The sequence below is a fragment of the Pollachius pollachius genome (assembly GCF_949987615.1).
Source record: "Pollachius pollachius genome assembly, chromosome: 1".
In the NCBI taxonomy this organism is placed as follows: domain Eukaryota; kingdom Metazoa; phylum Chordata; class Actinopteri; order Gadiformes; family Gadidae; genus Pollachius; species Pollachius pollachius.
Window position 1 is genome coordinate 4,201,424 of NC_136934.1, and position 19,768 is coordinate 4,221,191.

General features: G+C 51.9%; 1 protein-coding gene across 2 annotated transcripts in view; it reads left to right on the forward strand.

The window, feature by feature from the left end:
- The window catches only part of LOC307081288 (tetratricopeptide repeat protein 28-like), a gene marked incomplete at its 5' end in the record, with an annotated part of 178,628 nt that overhangs the window by 135,827 nt on the left and 23,033 nt on the right, over positions 1–19,768 (forward strand). For both annotated transcript variants that reach the window (XM_079744400.1, XM_079744401.1), the window contains 3 exons: positions 10,821–11,617; positions 12,142–12,686; positions 14,745–15,268. In XM_079744400.1, coding sequence (XP_079600526.1) covers positions 10,821–11,617; positions 12,142–12,686; positions 14,745–15,268 — 1,866 coding nt within the window. The remainder of the gene's footprint in view (positions 1–10,820; positions 11,618–12,141; positions 12,687–14,744; positions 15,269–19,768) is intronic.

Genomic DNA, 19,768 nt, shown 5'->3' on the forward strand with positions numbered 1-19,768 from the left:
AACAAGGTTTATCTCCAAAACCTCGCTCACTTGTTTTTCTAACTGGCAGACTTTCAACAAGAGGAGGGGGAGCTAATTAGTGGAATATGCTGGTGAAATGATGGGTTGGAATGCAAACCGGTTTACTCTTGGCCCTTGATGGCAAATGATTGGACAACGATGCCTGTTTCTGGATGGAAGTCAAGTCCAAGCGTGTTTTTAATGCGCCAGTTATCATCTTCCATCCTTGGCAGCGGCTGGTTTTGGACAATGTGGAGTTTATTGTCCCAAACAAAAGCTTTGTTAGTTCACATCCTGCAAGGAAGCACCTGGAAGCTCGTACGTTAATCGTAGTGATTGCAAAGAGGCAAATGTTTACTGCCGTGTTGCTTCTACCTTCGCGATCTACGTCAGCTTCTGACCTAGAGTGGACCTTGCCTGCTTGCCATGTTTACATTTACATTCATATTTAGGGAACAATATATCGCTGTCGGTACAGTAAGGATGTTCATAGAACTAGGTTAACCCATTCCCCGTATACAACAAAGATAGCTAGGATAAGATGCTACACGATGCTAAGTACTATTTTTAGGTGTGAGGACGTACAACCTACAATAAGTGTGTACATTAAGTTCCAGGACGTGCGACATACAATAAGTGCGTAAGACGGGTGGGGGGTTGAAGGAGGATATGCAGAGTGTAGGTGAACTCTGAACTAGGGCTGCTCGATTATGGAAAAAATCATAAAGACGATTATTTTGATCCAATATTGAAATCACGATTATTCAAGCGATTATTTTTGTGTGACATGATGTATTTATTCAGCATGTCTCTCCCAAAAAACACTTTGGAACTGAAAATTTTCACCTTACAAAAATACACAAAATGGTCAAAAAGAAAATGTTCAAATCTAAAATAATGTACAGTTATGTATCCAGCTGTTCGGCACTTTCTAAACATTTATTTTCTCTTTTTTTTTATCGAAACTCGATTATATTAGTTTTGTGATTGTTTGACGCTAAAATCGAAATCGGGATCAAACTTTGATTAATCACACAGCCAAACTCTGAACCAGTGATTCTTGACCCTTGACCCTTGCTCACATGGTGGTGGGTCGGGTGTGAAGAACACACGAGGGGAGACCCCGTAAAGAGACCGTCAATTCTCAGCGAGATGCAGTACTCTCTACTCAATACTCCCACTTTAATATAAGTTGTTTCTCTGCATTACATAACAGGTAATTTTCTTTTCCCTTGCCCTATCGCTGCTGGCGTTTAGGTTTCTTGCATTATATACCACTGCAATTGTTGTTCTTAGGCTCTCGGCTCCTTTTAGTTGTCCCCTTATATCAGAGTCGCATGGTAATGAGTTCATTTCGGAGTAGTCTATGCTTATTAAGAGCGGAATCCTTTTTTCTTACTTCTTCTTGCTTTTCGGCAAATGTCAACAGTATTGCAGCATTACAACTATATGGCGGCTTATTATTTTTTCGGTGGATGTACTTAAGGGTATCATTATTTCTGCAAAAAATAACGCAGCGTAGAACTCTTGCGTGGAGGAGGCCAGGAAAAAGAACACTCTTCGCCGTCAGGGGCCTTAGAACGCCAGAATGTTAAGAGTGTCTGAGAATTCTAGTGATTGAGGATTCTAGACTGTTTGAGGATTCTAGAAGGGGGTAAAACAAAAAAAAAAGATGGCCCCCGAGGTAAAACAACACACAACACTCACAACTCTCATCGAGTCGGCGTTAAAGATTCATGAGAAAGCCCTCCTTGTGTTATTGCTGCACCGCTCAGCGCTCTCTCTCCACCCTACCGGCGAGGACTTAATCTGGTCGTGAAAATGAATCCTGAGCCAAAGATAAATAAAACGAGCAGGCGGGGGGCAGGTGGGAAGATGAATTAACTATACGATCGGCTCTTTTGATTGGAAACTTAAAATGTAATTATCGTCCCCTTTGCGAGGCGAGGTCTCGCAAACGAAATATCTCGGGCGAAATTAAATTATTAACAAGGTAACCTTGAATGGGGCCAGCTAATGGATGAGGCAATGGAGTATGGGGATCAAGGTGTCTCCCTCGATATTCCTTTTCATGAGGTCTACGACACGACCGATTCGGCGCTATATCAGCCCAGATATTTTAACCTACAGTGGATGAATTATGGTAGCCCTTCAGACAGCTGTAAAGCCAGCTCTAATGGACACCTAAAAGCCCTAATGGCTCCTCCACGATGAGGTGTTTGTCTTTCATGCGAGGAAGTGTAAAAGCAGGAGGGATGGGTTAATAAGTCACACATAAATCGAAAGGTGTCCTCTCGCTAAAAGCGAATCCAACGATCACACCTTGTATTTGCTTTTAGCTTTTGACACAGCAATAAAAAAAGCGAAACCGCTGATAACAGCTTGACCGGCATTAGGGCCGTCTTGCTGTGAGCGTTCACGAAGCCGGACGTACGACACGGGATTTTCAAAATCCCCCCCAACGGCCGAGGAAGGCGACGGGACAATCTAAAGCGGGGATCTGATGATGTAAATCACATGCGGTCTGCCATTTGAGAAGGTAGAACGTTCCTGAATGTACATAGTGATTACGCTCTGTGGTAAAGGTCAGGCCGGAGACCTCTGTCTGGTGTCGGAGCAGAGACTGAACGGGTGGGTGGTTATTACAGCGAGGCCCACTGCCCCACACACACCTGAGCGGGAGGAGAAACCGTGCAGCCCGGCTGGGCTTCTCTGATTGCCTGTCTGAGTCTTGAGGCTCTCGGCAACGCTCCCGCAGTTTGTCTTTGTCCTCCGGTACCTATTCCCGAAGCTGTCCTTCCCCTCACTTTCATGTTGGCTCCGTTCTTGCTATCACCCCCAGCTGATTGTAATCTGCCACTGTCAAGCTCCCAGTAATTGAAACTGACTTGATGAATCGCTTAATTACCTTTAATAGCTGATTGAAGAGCAGCTGAATAATGAAGATAACACAGAATGAAGTGGTGCTCGCCCAGCATTGTTTCTGTAATTGGGCTATTGTTGTTGCTGTTGTTGTTTTGCTCCGTCGGTGGCGGCGAAGGCAACAATGGCTGCTGCGTCGTTAGCCACCGAGCGCGGAAACCCAGACGACGCCGAGGACGTTGTTTCAAAAAGTTTCGGAAACACGCTGCGCTTTTTCCACCGTGCCCCCAGAGAGGATACAGGGCTGAGCGGAGCGAGGAAAAGCAAGGAAAAAAACACATTGCACGCGCAAGACAAAGGAACACACAGTGGGCTGGAAGCGGGAGGGAAACCAACTTTTTATGAGGGCCCTCGGAGCCGGTCTTTAATGACGTGCTGCGTGGTGGGGGTGGAGAGGGGCTCGCAGGGGGTGTTCGCAGCGCCGCTGCCTCACATCGGCAGCCTTAATATCGAGCTCTGATGCCCAGCGGGACCAGCAGCCTTGGCTCAGCGCGCCCTGACCCATAAAGGATATGAAAATGTTGCATTCCAGCCCCATTTATTATTCATTAATGGGCTAACTTACCCCCTAGTCAGCAGTATTTGATATCTTGCGAGAGAGACTGGAAGTAGTGGCTGTGCACATTCGCCCGCATTTCGGGTTAATCATGAAACAGAATCTAAATTGCGTTAGGTTTCTTTCTCGCGCGGTTGGCTTCAAAGAGCTTTCTAATACGTTTGTTTGGATGCATTTCTTATCGTTCACCCTCCCGCTGGTCAATGGGTTTGCCTTCTTATTCTCAACCCCCTCCGAGTGAGAGTGCGGCATTGTTTTTGCCTAATGGCTCAGATATTAGGAACCCGGACTTGTCAGATAGCAGCAGCAGAAGTCTTGATTGCCCCGTCAACGTGCTCATGTTTCCCCCGGTATCTCCGGAGGGAGCTCCGTCCTTGGGTTTCTTTGCAAAGAAAGTTAAGCAGTGTTCCCGCAGGAGTAAGGGGTCATATTAAACCAAACAATCTGCTAAATTGCCCTGTGCTTTGCTATGATTTCCAGTTATCTCCCGATTTGGTAAATAACCTCTAATGCAAATGATCTCTATCACAAATCCGAGAGGCAGATGGCTCTTTAATGGATGTGCTAATATACCCAGATTATCAGTGACACCTCGGAGACGCGTGTGGGGGGCGGTGTAAGCCCCAGACCACAAAATCGACTGGATTCTGCCCAAACCGACGCACAAACCCCCAGAATTAATCACAGCATTTTAAAACCTGGGATTATTCGTTGAGTAAATACTGTGTTTTCGTTGTTCCTTGTTATCTTGAGAGGACTGGGTATTCACGTGGGGTACATAGTATTACACATTGGCCTTGTATCCACTTGATTCAATACTTTATTTGATGGTGGTTTAGATATCTTGATTTATTGGATGGAATGTGACATTCAAAAAGTGAAATGTAAAATATCCATCATGAACTGAAACGAGACCAAACCATCTCAAATTAACGTTGAACTCCTTATGTAGCTGAGGCACTGAAGGCAGACAAAATGAGTGCACTATCTTTTTATATTGCATCGTGTTTCCCAATTAAAAACCTTGATTGGGAAATGTTATGCACTGGTTACATTTCTCCATCCCAGTAAGCTAAATGCTCTGTTTGCATGTTTACCTGCCTATGGGTTGTTTATTATGAATGCAATCTCAATGCTCACAATTATATTAAAATCATCCATCAAAACTCATTACAGACCGGCGCATATGGGATGATATCACTGATGTTTTCCCACACACAGCAAACATTTAGTATGTGCATTGCGTTACATCGACTCAAAGGCATTTATGTTTTCCAAGCCAGTGACTGCAATAAGCCACAGCCTTTTTCACATGCCCCCATTATCAATACACTCATGTATTTTTAGCTGACCCATGAGAGATGGTGGTTTGAAGCCACAAATCAGGCAGCAGACGTCAGTCTGTTAGGTTGAATAGTGCACGCACAAGAACATTGTGTTAAACGTGCTGCATTAGTTGTGAAAAACCAAGAAATTAAATTGTCATGTCGGTTCAATAATGTGAAATAAAGTGCCCCTTTTTTCGTTTCAGATGTAATAAGACGGGTTGCCAGTCGCCATTAGCCACACGCAGTTAAATCAAATAGCGGTCGCACTCACTAGCAAAGCAAATTTTAATCGAAAACACAAATGACCACGGCCATGACAAAAACATCAATGGCAGAAAAGGGGGCTCAAGCCTATTTTTAAATCCGCGGTCCTTATGGGGAAGCAGTCAGCGGCTTGTGTGAGGGAGCCAGACCCTGGTGGAAACAGCCGCTGTGTGGATGTTTTATTGGCGCGGTCGGGGGAAGGGAGCGAAGAGAGTAACTGCTAAATTTACAGACGCACGTCGTGAGCAGAATGGCGCCGACGGGAGCGGGCGAAAGAACACTACGAACAGAAGGGGGGGGGGAATGGTCTTAACAAATGCCTGAAAGATGTTGGCATCCCTGGCAAGGCAATCCTGGCGAGTTCTCCAGCCCCGCCGCTAATGAGGGGGTAAATACTCCAGGTAAATCCCTCCGTGTTGGCCTGCGGGACGGGAGAGTGGACAAGCTAGGGGGAAAGACTTGACGGCTGGACAAAGAGAGGCCGCCAGTAGACACTCGATATGTCAGTCCTCCTCCAGCCTGCTGCTCCACATTAACTAGCCGACGTCCACAGCCTGGCCCCGGGTCTCCTATTCACAAGGAGAGGCTCCCCTTACGTGCCCCCCCCCCCTCTTCGGCACCGACCAACCCGCACGCCGGGGCCCCCGGCGGCCGGGCGAGAGGCGGCACGCGGGGCGAGAGGCGGAGGTCTCCGTGTGTTCTTCGACGCGCCGTGGAGCTGTTTACCCAAACGCTTAGCTTCTGCCGCAGCATTCTTCTGCATTAAAGCGAACCGTGCCCCCTTTTTTCACCCAACACATCTGCGCACTCAGCATGAAACGCGATCCCTTCCTAAACGGCGGAGGCCACGGCGCAGGGAGGAAAAAAAAGCAAACAAAAGATGTAGAGAGAGGGGCCCGGGGCCTGCTTTGAAACACGCTGCAGTGTTGTGTTGATACAGGATGCAGGGTGCTCGGGTGTCGGCTGTCCGTGGACAGAGCAGTGACAGTTGTTCTTGGGGGTTTGAAGGAGGTGAGTGAAATAGCAGTGGTGGAGGAGGAAGCCTGGCTGGGGTCGGGGGTAAGGGGGGGGGGGGGGGGGGTAAGGGGGTGCAGGCTCTCTGAATGTGTCCATGCTTGTGTTGGCCTGCCTCCCGTTCTGCAAACATAACCGTCCATCCCCCTTGGACCTTTTTCTCTTCTTCCTTCCTGTCTGTCTGCCTCTCTCTCTCTCTCTCTCTCTCTCTCTCTCTCTCTCTCTCTCTCTCTCTCTCTCTCTCTCTCTCTGTCTTTCTCTCTCTCTCCTCCCTCTCTCGCCCTATCTCTTCCCTCTCTAAGTCCGTCGGGCTGGAGAAGCCGTCTGTGTCTGGGAGGAAGGATTTGGTACATCTGAAGCCCGGACGGTGGTGGCTCTCGGCCCCTCGGCCCCTCGGCCCCTGGCCACACTCCTGTGGGACCCAGGGAGGGGAAACCAGCCCCTCAACCCCCAGCCCAGATCTCTGGCTCCCCCCACAGAGCACAATGACACAGCTTAGCCTCCAACGTTTTGAAGCTCTACTCCATTAGAATCGCCCCCCCCCCCCAGGACCAGCTTGGACTAATAGAAGAAAATTAAAGAGATATTATATTTTATGGTAGCGTAGTTATGATGTCATTTCAAACATAATCACCACGGCAAACCAAATGCTGTTTGATGGTCCTGAATCTTGGCACGCATTACTATATATGCATTGCTTATCACGCTGCTAATACCGGATCATTATTCAAATGGTATGGTAATGGTATGATTATCTCTTCACGTCGTCTAAATCCCTTCTATCAATATCAATTATATGAGTGGCTTTAATTTTGAAAACCTAGCCTGAGAGTCACCCCCTCTCAGAGCTAAATTAAAGATATACTTAATTATATTTACTTTAGCAGACCAAAGGAACGGGGGTTGAATCTTCGCTATTGCATGAAGAAGTGCCCCCTTAGTTCAGCTCCCATCTCGGATGAATTCCCTTCGAAATGAGTGTGAGCACGTATTTCCCATGTGATAATTACACACACGCGCACACGGACACACCCACACAGGCACACACACACACACATACGCATACACACACACACACACACACACACACACACACACACACACACACGCATACACACACACACACACATGCACACACACACACACACACACACACACACACACGCACAGACAGACAGACAGACACACAGGAGATTAGCCCTAGATTAAGGTATTAGTAGTCCAAGCCTTTATTGGGTCTTCAGACCTAATAAATGCATTTGATTGCTGCACTCATTATAACCAGAAGAATGGAGGGGTCACCAGAGCTTTCTCTCTTTTGGGTCTGACGGTCTCATTTCTGTCTCTGTGCTCCCAGTATTGCTCATTTCTGTCTTTCTTCTCCACCAGTTTCGCTCATTTCCCAGTGGCAGGGAGCAGTGGCCTTTTGTTTGAGAAACCCTCTAATCCCTCTGCTCCAAGCCTCTGATCACACGCCCAAATGAATCCAAAGATATTCGCCTCCACAACAGACTGATTGTTTCCCGTACCAAGAGAGTCCATTCGAGTCCACTCTGTTTCTCGTGCACCGGACTCAAACAGACTGGAATAGACTGGCTCTGAGTCCACTCCGGCCCATCCCAGTCAATTCGAGTCAACTCTGACTTCGCAGAGGACAGCGATGCACACTTTGCTCCTTTCAAAACAACATGATCATATTGATTTTTTCTTCGGTTGCGCTACAAATATGAAGCAAAATGTGTGCGACGTGTGCTGTGTTTGGGCTTTGAGTGCTGCAGGCTGTGGCTTCTTCTGGCCCTCCACGGCTTCTGGGGGGGATGACACAGTCTTTTCTCCAGGCGCCGCGACATCCCTCAAAGTCATCAGTGCAGCAGAGGAGCTCTCTGAGCCCGACGCCCTGCATAATGCAAAGTGACAACACAATGCCACACTTTTAATGTGTTTGGATATGGGCGGGGAGAGTCGGGATACGTGCCTGCCTGTGTCTGTGTGCGTGCACGTTTGTGCATGTGCGTGCATGTGTACGAGTCTGGGAGGGATAGAGAGAGACGGAATATTTGTTTCACAGTATTGTATGGGCTGTTGTAGCTTTCATCTGCAGACCCATTTTCTCCCAACCGCAGCAGCAGCAGAAATAAAAGATGCTCTCTCTCATGCATCAAACCCGAGTGCCTCAACGCTGCGTGTGCACATGTGTGTAAAATTCATATAGGTTACTTTAACGAAGACCAAAACGCAGGCCATTACCAAAGCGTAGCGGGGGACGTTTTAAATTAGACATCACTCTATAGGTTCCACCTCCGCTCATACCTCCTCTAATTCCCATCTTACGCGCACCGGCGGCTATTACCGGGTTGTAGCATGCGATTTTATTCACCATCAGTCCGGATTCAATTCCCTGATGACTCCATAAGCCTCTTAGAAAATGGAAGACGGTGGAGGGAGTGATGGGGGTGGGAGACGAGGCCCCGCCATAGGCTAAAGCTCAGAGTAAACTTGGGTGTGTGCGCGCAAGGATTGAAGCTAGCACTGAGCTACGCTCTCGCTAGTCCTCCGTCGAGAACCCCGGCACGGTCTCCCGCTCTGTTCTTAGCCTCCAGCAGGGAGGGCGTCTGCTGGTGATACATCAGCAGGCATTACACCCTCTGAGAGCTCAGCCTCCGCACTAAGGTTACAGCTAACACCGCCGCGGTAACCTTGGGAGCGTCTTCGGTGTAGTCGACGTCAGCTGTGGTCCGACCGACGCGCCTCCCTGCTGTGAATGCTAACACGCCGAGGGGCTACACCCCCCCTCCAAGCCTGTAGACAGACATTTGACATTATTTCTTTTGGCGGTGAAGAGAAAAACGTCGAAGGACACCGTGTTTCCCTCCCGAGACGAGCGGTCTGAATGTAGCGTGTGTGAACACAGGGCTCTTCAGTGTGGCGGGGGAGTCTAAGTGCTCTGGTATCCATTGAGGCTGTCTGCCGTATTGAGCCGCGCGGTGTGGCCCCGCATACTGATGAGATCGGGGCGGCGACCTAATGATTAGCGGGGTCAGTCTGGGTTGTAGCACTTTTAACCTGACAACAGGAGCAAACAGAATCGCGAGTCATATCTGATTTGCGAGTGGCGTTTTACCGCACGCCGCGGCAGGGCCTGAATTAAGCAGGCAGTTGATGTGTGTAGATGTATCTACAGAGAAAAAATCCAATCTGTCTGCGAGTGGATCTGTTGGGAAAACAGCGCGTGTGTTTTTCACTGCAGGCGACCAATGGCAGCGTTGCGTTTGTTTCAAATAGATTTCTTTTTCTGCCCTCCTCTCGAGACTACACTTCATACACACTTCAGCTCAACCCTCACTATGAAGCTCATTTCACAGCCACGGGACCCGGGCTCCTCCGGATAGTTCTAAATGTCAGTTAATATTTATAATGCGTACAGCCCCACGTGCAGACCGGTGGTCCGCAGATATCATAACAGAGCACGCCGTGTCTCTCCCGTCGGCGCTCTGCGGTGTTTTAAATTCACGGCTCTACCCCCGGCCCGAGTCCCGCCGCCCGCCTCGTCCTCTAGGTTCCCGGGAACAAATGGGGGGGAAACGCACAACATGTCGGCAGTTAATCCTCGCGGCACCGTCCCCTTTCTCACCGCAAGCCGCAGAGCCTTCCACCCCCGCCCCCCCCATCCGCTCCTGGTTCCCACCCAGCCGCCCTGCCTCTCTTCGATCTATACACCCCCCACCCCCCCCATGGCCGTGGGCCCATCCTGCGTGCTGTCAGAGGGGGGATGCGTGGCAGATGAATGGCTGCGGAGCTGCGCGGTAGTCCTCAGCAATGCTCTCTGCAGTGGTGGATGGTCATTAGCCCTGCGGCTCTCCTCTCTCCTCCAGAACCTCTCTTCAACCCCCCCCCCCCACACACACACACACACCTCCTCCACTCTGCTAGGCTACTTAATAGTCTCCACCGTTGATGGTGTTAGTGTTATTGGAGGACCTACAGATGACTGCTGCCTATCAGAGAGATAAATGGGCTTTGATCAGACACTCTTTGTAAGCATGTATTGTTCAGTAACTCTAGGCATGCAGTGCGTGCGCACACACACACACACACACACACACACACACACACACACACACACACACACATAAGCACACACATGTGCGTGACTCATTTAGCCAGTCTGCTTTGGTTTAATGTATTCTATCAGGCGTAATACACTTTATCAGGGTTTTCCATTACTCGTTGTTTCTTCAAGCTTATCTCGTTTTGTTTACTAAGCTCTCGGCCGCCACGTTCTGATCTCTCCTATTTCCCCCCTGCCTCCCCTCCCTTCTCTACCTCCCTCTTTCACCCCTCCCCCCTGTATCTTTTCCTCCTTCTTCATTACCGCTTTCCTCCCGATGGAAGAGTTGTTAGTTTTGGTAAAATCCCTTTTAAGACACAGTCTTCAAGGACAGCTTAGACAACCTTAATGATTCCATTTTGTGGTTATTACGACTGTGTTTATTGTGCCACACTGTAACGGTGGCGTCTCTTCTTTGTGAGAGGGGTGAGCAGCGTGAGCGGAGAACAGATGGCTCAGGGAGAGCATTTTTTAAACCATCCTGGCGTCTCGCTTTGTACAACCAAAAGGGCTGACGAGGCACTTAAGAATTTAGCGCGACTGCAAATTTCCCCCCCCCCCCCCTTTGAACGGCTGGTTAACTTCCAGCGCTCCTCTCTCTTCCCCCCGCCCCGGTTCCCCTCAACAGGCATCATCCACCAGATGAAGGGCGACTACGAGACGGCCCTAAAGCTCCACAAGACCCACCTGGCCATCGTGCAGGAGCTCAACGACTACGCCGCCCAGGGCCGGGCCTACGGCAACATGGGCAACGCCTACAACGCGCTGGGGGCCTTCGACCAGGCCGTGCGCTACCACCGGCAGGAGCTGCAGATCTCCATGGAGGTCAACGACCGGGCGTCCCAGGCCTCCACGCACGGCAACCTGGCCGTGGCCTACCAGGCGCTGGGGGCCCACGACCGCGCCCTGCAGCACTACCAGAACCACCTCAACATCGCCCGCGAGCTCAGGGACGTCCAGAGCGAAGCCCGCGCCCTGGGGAACCTGGGGAACTTCCACTGCTCCCGCGGGGAGTTCCCCCAGGCCGTGCCCTACTACGAGCAGTACCTGCGGCTGTCCCCGGACCTGCAGGACATGGAGAGCGAGGGGAAGGTCTGCCACAACCTGGGGTACGCCCACTACTGCCTGGGCAGCTACCAGGACGCGGTGAAGTACTATGAGCAAGACCTGGCTCTGGCCAAGGACCTCCATGACAAACTGAGCCAGGCCAAGGCGTACTGTAACCTGGGGCTGGCGTTCAAGGCCCTGGGGGACTTTGCCAAGGCGGAGGAGTGTCAGAAGTACCTGCTATCTCTGGCCCAGTCGCTGAACAATGCACAGGCCCGCTTCAGAGCCCTGGGGAACCTGGGGGACATTTTTGTGTGCAAGAAGGATGTGACCGGAGCCATTCAGTTCTACGAGCAGCAGCTGGCCTTAGCTCACCAGGTACAGTCACACACTTTGTTTTTACCTGCTCAGCATTACAATTCACAAATGTCTTTCCTTTTGTACAAATGTTTTTTGGCCCAAAACATGATGCAGCGGTATCCATTGTATTCAGATTTTGGACTACATTTTCACTACACATATTTGTATGAACGTTAGACCCAATGATTGCTAACTGGACCTTTCGCCACCTGATCTCTGTGACGACACCTGGGCGGCATGTGGCTCGGGAGGTACAGCGGGTTGGCCGGTAACCGGAAGGTGGCTAGTTCGATCCCCGGCTCCTCCTTGAATGTCTAGGTGTCCCTATGCAAGGCACCCCACCCTGACTGTTCCTGATTAGGTGGCTGTGGCCTTGCATGGTTGACTCCGTCGCCTTCAGTGTGTGAATGTGTGCATGAATGGGTGAATGTTAGGCAGTATTGTAAAGCGCTTTGAGCGGCCACCGGTTGGAAAAGCGCTGCATAAATGCAGTCCATTTACCATTTGTATCTCCGTTCTCCGCCATGACCCGTGGCTTTCAGGTGAAGGACCGCCGGATGGAGGCGTGCGCCTACGCCGCACTGGGCGCAACCTACCGGCTGGTGCACAAGTACGACAAGGCCCTGGGCTACCACACCCAGGAGCTGGAAGTGTACCAGGAGCTGGGCGACCTTCCCGGGGAGTGCAAGGCCCACGGCCACCTGGCCGCCGTCTACATGGCGCTGGGGAAGTACGCCATCGCCTTCAAGAGCTACGAGGAGCAGCTGGAGCTGGGCCGCCGGCTGAAGGACCCGGCGGTGGAGGCGCAGGTCTACGGCAACATGGGCATCACCAAAATGAACGTGGGCGTGATGGAGGAGGCCATCGGCTACCTGGAGCAGCAGCTGGCCACGCTGCAGCAGCTCAGCGGCAACGAGGCCATGCTGGACCGGGGCCGGGCCTACGGGAACCTGGGCGACTGCTACGAGGCCCTGGGCGACTTCGAGGAGGCCATCAAGTACTACGACCAGTACCTGTCAGTGGCCCAGAGCCTGAACCGCATGCAGGACCAGGAGAAGGCGTACCGGGGGCTGGGCAACGGACACAGGTGAGCAGGGGGTTTACCCTCGGGTGGAGGCACTCGAAAAAGAAAAAGTGCATTGGCAAGGGTTTCTCTACAAGTAGTGTCAAGTTCCACCGGTTGTTGCTGGAAGAGATAACTGTATTGACTTGGTGTGCGTGATGATCACAGTAATCCTCACGTGCATAATCTTCCCTCCTCCTCAGCGACGGTTTTGTTCATTCTTTATCTTCCCTGAGCTAGCGTTTGCAGACCACCGTAGTTTACACGCTCCTTTACAATCGGTGTGCGAGGAGCCTGAATGCAATCCTGCCACCAGCTATCTCCTGCCGCTGTGCGCACGCCCAGGCCTGATCTGTATGCAAAGAGGCTTTGGCGCAGTCACGTCTGAAACAGTGGGAGGGGGGGAGGGGTGGAGGCGGTGTGCGGGGGTGGGGTTAATTCGAAACGACCTTTTCCATTTTGTCTCTTTTTCCGGCGTTTTCTTCCATTGCCTCCAACCCCCCACCTCGTGTATATCCCACCGGCCTGATAACATCCTGGGAGGATCGGCGCGGTAACAAAGGCAACGCGCCCAGTGGCAGAAATCCTCGTTTTCGGGGATGATTTCCCTCCTCATTGTACAGCCTCATCATGCCACCGAGGCAATCAGGAGCACGACGGTTGAGGCAGCCAATAAGCTCAGAGGGGAGCGACAGGCATCGTAGCCGAACGCCGCTCCTCTTCCTCCTCCGGAGATCCTCGTCAGGCATCGCACGTTATTACCCCGCGTTAATTAAGACCCAGACGTCAGTCTAAATGCTCAAGGCTCGCGGTGAATACCCGGTGTCGAGTCCTACGTGGGGAGTGTTGCCGAGTTATTGGCTACGGCGTCGGCACAGTGATCCCGGTGATGCGAGGGATACAGCCCTCAATCATGTTTTGCACAAATGGGGAGGGACGCCGCTTTTCTGACGGATGACCTATCTAGGGCAAAAGTAATGTGTTAGAAGTGTAGCGCGTGGCTCCAAGCCGGAGGCCGGGTTTGTACAATATCCCCGGCTCATTTCATTCGTTAGTGTCTTACACACACACACGCACGCACGCACGCACATCCGCATGCCCGTAGGCGCACACACATACATACACGTACATGCACACTCACAAACACATTCATGCCTGCAGGCACGCACACACACACAGACAAACAAACACAATGGCATGGTTGTAAAAACATGTTTATGATTGATCCATATTTCACAAATTCACAAACGTGAAAACCTGTGCACTGCAGCATCTCTGTGCTCATGGCATCTGAATGTGTCTTTGGCACACTTAAGGCTTTTGCTCCAACACTGTTCCAGCGATATGGGCTCTCCTCTAATAATGCCATGCTGTCATGCAGCGGATTAGATAAGGGGAAATACAGAACGCGGTGTTATCTCGGTAACAGATGAAATTGAAAGTTCATTGAGCGCAGGGTGCAGACAGTCAGATATCTCAATGCCAGCTCTGTTTGTGTGCACGATTTAAGCGGCAAATGCAGGTGACAAAAGGTCGGTCTCCAGCGAGGCCTTCGTCGTTGTAATGTGTCACTTTGTAATCTGCTGTAAACCCAACCCACCGGTACAGCGGCGTCTCCTTCACCCTGTTCAGACAGACAGCAGTCCTTCAGCGCTGTAGCAGGACTGCTGAAGGGGAGGCTGCAATGAGCCTGGGCTGGAAACCAAAAACTGCGGGGGGGCGGTATTGCGCCTTGTTTCGTTACTTTCATGCGTCGTTTCGGAAGATACCGGACCGAAGATAAACTCATTTGCTCGAGTGGGTAAAGCTTTCAAAGGGGAATTTAATGTATATTTCTGTTTCAAATAACATTAACAGAATTCTTACAGTGTACTAGTCCTGGCTGAGGTTGCGTTTGCTTTGAACAGCCATGTTTGGCCGAAACAAATGGACGATAGTGAAAGAAAGTTACACGCCCAGTTCACCCCGATTTGAACTTGTCTAGAGTCTAAAGCCTGATTTGTGAGATTAGCCTCCGCCTCACCCATAGTGTGTGTCCCTCTCCCCTCTCTCCCCTCTCTCCCCCCCCCCCCCCCCCAACAGGGCCATGGGGAACCTGCAGCAGTCGCTGGTGTGCTTCGAGAAGCGCCTGGTGGTGGCCCACGAGCTGGGCGAGTGCGGCGGCAAGGCGCAGGCGTACGGCGAGCTGGGCGCCCTGCACAGCCAGCTGGGCAACTACGAGCAGGCCATCTCCTGCCTGGAGCGCCAGCTGGCCATCGCCCGCGACACCCAGGACCGCGCGCTGGAGGGAGACGCCAGCTGCGGCCTGGGCACCGTGTACCAGTCCATGGGCGAGTACGAGACGGCGCTGCGCTGCCACCAGAGCGACCTGGAGATCGCCGAGGAGACGGGCAACCCCGCCCGGCAGGGGCGCGCCTACGGCAACCTGGGCCTCACCTACGAGTCGCTGGGCAACTACGAGCGGGCGGTGGTGTTCCAGGAGCAGCACCTGAGCGTGGCGGCGCAGACCAACGACCTGGCGGCCAAGACGCTGGCCTACGGCAGCCTGGGGAGGACGCACCACGCGCTGCAGAACTACTCGCAGGCCGTCATGTACCTGCAGGAAGGTAAGAGGCGGTGGCGCACGCGGTTGGGTGAGGTCTGTGGGTGAGTGTCGTGTGCGTAGGTGAGGTGTGTGGGTGAGTGTCGTGTGCGTAGGTGAGGTGTGTGGGTGTGTGTCGTGTGCGTAGGTGAGGTGTGTGGGTGAGTGTCGTGTGCGTAGGTGAGGTGTGTGGGTGAGTGTCGTGTGTGTAGGTGAGGTGTGTGGGTGAGTGTCGTGTGCGTAGGTGAGGTGTGTGGGTGGGTGTCGTGTGCGTAGGTGAGGTGTGTGGGTGTGTGTCGTGTGCGTAGGTGAGGTGTGTGGGTGTGTGTCGTGTGCGTAGGTGAGGTGTGTGGGTGAGTGTCGTGTTTGAGGTGAGGTGTGAGTGAGTGTGTGTGTGTGTGAGACGAGCAGCAGGACATGCTGTCTTTGTTATCTTGAGTCGATAGGCTCACTTTGTGAATCCATGAATACCAAATTTTGTTGGCAATTTGCGGCTCAGCCTCTGCATGTCTTTATCGGGCGTGGCGGGTGTGTTCCCGTGTCCCTTGGTGCGGCGCGCACGCGAGGACACGCGCCGTATGTGCTCGTTGTATGTGAGGGCTGCTTTGCATGCTGGTTATGCAGGCGTGTGTTTATGTGTGTGTGTGTGTGTGTGTGTGTGTGAGTAAACGTGTCCCTGTGTGTGTGTGTCTTTGTGTGCATTGTGATTCAGCCAGGGCTAAATCAGAATGCAAGGGACTGAGTGCTCCCTCGCCGCGCCTCACACCTCTGCCTCCACTCCACGGTGCGGCGGCTGTCAAAGGGATCTCTTCACACGGCGGCCGGCTGCCTCTCTCACCCTCTCACGCTCCGTTGTCCCCTCACACCGCTCACGGCACAATAAACACCTCGGGCTCAGCCCTCCTCCGGAACCCAACGCCACCGACGAAACAGGGGGTCGGGGGGGGGGAGGACGAGAGCCAATGATAAGGTTGAGTGACAGGTGGTTGTCCCCGCCCCCTTTCGGTTCCCGCCTCCCCCTGACCATCAGTAGTTCTTAGCAACCGTCCACCTCGCTTTCAAAACATTGCTATCCGAGGAACGCTTTTCTACGAAGCGTGAACGGTTTATACCGGTGGAGTCCATTAGGGTGCTGATAGGGATCGTGCGTCTTGATCGAGGAGACCTGTGGTTGGGCTGCGGAGATCTGGCGTTGAACCCGGAACCTATCGCCCCCGTAGCCTTACTCTTCTAGACTATCCTGCTGTGCAAGCTGGTCCCAGCGTTGGTTATCTCGCCCGGGTGTGTGTCCCCGTGTGCGTGCGTGTTTTTCGGGGTGTGCGTGTGAATGGGGAAACAGGAAGGCGCTGCCCCCCCTATCTGTCTTCCATCTGCTTTATTAGAGTTCACCGGGCACGGGGGTGACCCACACACACCCGCTCCTCGTTGAGCTTGAATGGAAGCAGAGGTGACAGGCCACTCTATCTCCAGCCTGTCCTCCTGTTGTCCCCTGCACTGTCCTTGTATTGTTCCTTTGCCGCAGCTTGGAGAGAGAGAGAGAGAGAGAGAGAGAGAGAGAAAAAAGAAAAAAAAAAAAGACACCAGCGCCTTCACCATCCTTGACAGCCAATTATTTCTGGCCAACCTACCCAGGCCTAAAAGTTGGCACGGTGTGTTTTCTCCTCCTCCCTCTGCTCTTTCTTCTCTCCTCTCCATACCGCTGCCCCTTTTATTTATCCCTTTTTCGTTCTTCATCTTTATGGCACCACAGCTTGTTTATTTCTTTATTTATTTTCCTGAAAAAGATTAATTGGAAAGAGACCCAAGGATGCAGTTTTCCTCGCGAGCGCCTGAAAGTGATGACTTTCACCCCTGAGATGTGCTTTTGTCCGCGTCGGCGAAGGGCTGCTTGCAGACGCGGTGTTCTGTAATGCGTTGTGTTTTGTCACAATTCAGACTTCGAACCAAGGTACCGATTTATACACGTGCCTCGCTGTTATATGTATTATTCTCTATTTGTTTGCTGATGTTAAATTAAAAAGATAGCTAAAGGTCATCGCTACACTAAAGGCCAGACGTTTGGCAGGGAAAGGCAGCTTTGTCCTGATAACCGCTGCATGTGTCATTTAATCAATGCGCTGTTTTTACGCATGGATGGCTGAAACGCGGCCCATTGCCTTGCCTTGCCTTTAACCTTATAGAGCAGTTTATCACTCAACCACACCTAACTATGATGCTAATCAAGGACTGTGTTAGCTCATTTACATGCCACTTTCTATTTAGATGCTACAAATTGATTGTGACAATTACCAACAAGGATAAAGGCGATAAGTCTTACTACTGGTGTTAACTTCAAGAGGACAATAGTGACGTGCAAAACGTCCCGATGTTTTAGTTTCCTTTATTGGCGCTGTCTCTTTAACCGCCGAAGCGTTGGTTGGTTTGTGGCTGAGGCTGTGAGTTTGTGAGGTTTTCGTTTACCAGCGGCAGGGGTAGTTGGAAGGAGAGCTGTTGTACTGGTGGTGACAGAACTGTTTGCAGCTCAACTCACCCAAACCGGCTGGAAGTATGTAGGTGTGGGGAGGGCACTCGAGGAGCAAGGTCTCCCCTGTCCTAACACCGCTAGCTGACATGCCCTCGGGCAAGGCACCGACACATCGGGGGGAAAACAGCTCGCTGGAAAACAATTGGGGAAAGTGTAGTTCTTGTTTGACACGTGCGTGTTTTGTCGCAGACAAACAACAGAATTGGGTAGTTGTTGTTCCTCTAAAGAATAGTCATACATCAGCATGCCTCAGAGAGCTGGCTACCTCACCTCATTATCATGCTCAAGGATAATGACCATGGTAAGTAAACAGATGTGTGCCTGCCCTTGTAGTACCAGTATTGGGATTCATACTGCGCCGGGAAAAGGACATTTTCTCTGTGAAAACCGAGTTAACGTACGGCGCAGAGTTCACCCAATAGCAGCGTGGTAGTTTGTATTTGTCGACCTTGCTTGTAAGGCGTGTGTTGTGTGGACCTGTGTGTGCGAGTTGGTCATGTGTTTGCTTCTGCGAATGCATCCATCTTGTGCATCATGGGCTTGTCTGTGCATGTGGTTTTGTGTGTGTGTGTGTGTGTGTTTGCATGTTTATATTTGTGTGTGTGTGTGTGTGTGGGTTTCCCAGGGTGCATGCAGGCCCAGGGACCTGTGGAGACAGTGGACTCCAGCTGTCAGGCAGCCTTTAAAGCACTCTCTGGGGTGTGTGTGTAGTCCCGCTCATCAGTGTGTGTCTGTTGTGCTCTTCAGCGTTGTGTGTTTGTGTGTAGTCTCTATTCAGTGGTGTGTGTGTGTGTGTGTGTGTAGTCTCTCTAAAGCAGTGTGTGTGTAGTCCCGCTCATCAGTGTGTGTCTGTTGTGCTCTTCAGCGTTGTGTGTTTGTGTGTAGTCTCTATTCAGCGGTGTGTGTGTGTGTGTGTGTGTAGTCTCTCAAAGCAGTGTGTGTAGTCCCGCTCATCAGTGTGTGTCCGTTGTGCTCTTCAGCATTGTGTGTTTGTGTGTAGTCTCTATTCAGCGGTGTGTGTGTGTGTGTAGTCTCTCTAAAGCAGTGTGTGTGTAGTCCCGCTCATCAGCGTGTGTCTGTTGGGCTCTTCAGCGTTGTGTGTTTGTGTGTATTCTCTATTCAGCGGTGTGTGTGTGTGTGTGTAGTCTCTATTCAGAGGTGTGTGTGTATGTGTGTGTAGTCTCTATTCAGCAGTGTGTGTGTGTCGCCTCTCTTCAGCAGTGTGTGCGTGTGTGTGTGTGTGTGTGTGTGTGTGTGTAGCCACTCTTCAGCGGTGTGTGTGTGAGTGTACTCTCTCTCCAGCAGTGTGTGTGTGTACGTCGTCTCTTCAGCAGTGTATGTGTGTCGTCTCTCTTCAGCGGTGTGTGTGTGTAGCCAAATCTTCAGAGGTGTGTGTGTGTGTGTGTGGTGTGTCACCTCTCTCCAGCAGTGTGTGTGTGTGTGTCGTCTCCTCAGCACTGTGTGTGTGTGTGTGTGTGTGTGTGTGTGTGTGTGTGTGGTCTCCTCGGCGGGTGTGTCTAGCCTCTCCTCCGGGCCCAGCCGGTCACAACCAGCTCCTGGTACCCCCCGACCTGTACGGTCTCTCTCGCGGGAGACCGTACAGCACGCGGGATGGAGTGGGAGGAGAATGACGTAGACTCAGAGAGCGGTGGGGCCGGGGGTGGGGCTACACCACACACACACTCTCTCCATCGGCGCGTGGCACCAGTCACTTGCTTTAGCGGGTCGTTAACCGGAGGAACAAAGGAAAGTCGGGCGCTCAGCGCTGATCACAGAGAGCTGTCAGCTCCGCGCCGCCGCCGCCAAGAGGAAGGCGTCAGCGTAGCCGGCGGAGAGAGTGTCGGCGTAGCCGTGTGTGCGCGGCCGCAGATGAAACACCGCGGTGGAAGTCGCGTTGAGTGAAGGCTGGGAGGCCGGGGGGCCGGGAGGGTGGGGTTGGCGAGGCAGGGGGGGCTGGCAGCAGCTTCCTGTAGCGCGGCTCCCGGGGCTAATGAGCCCTAA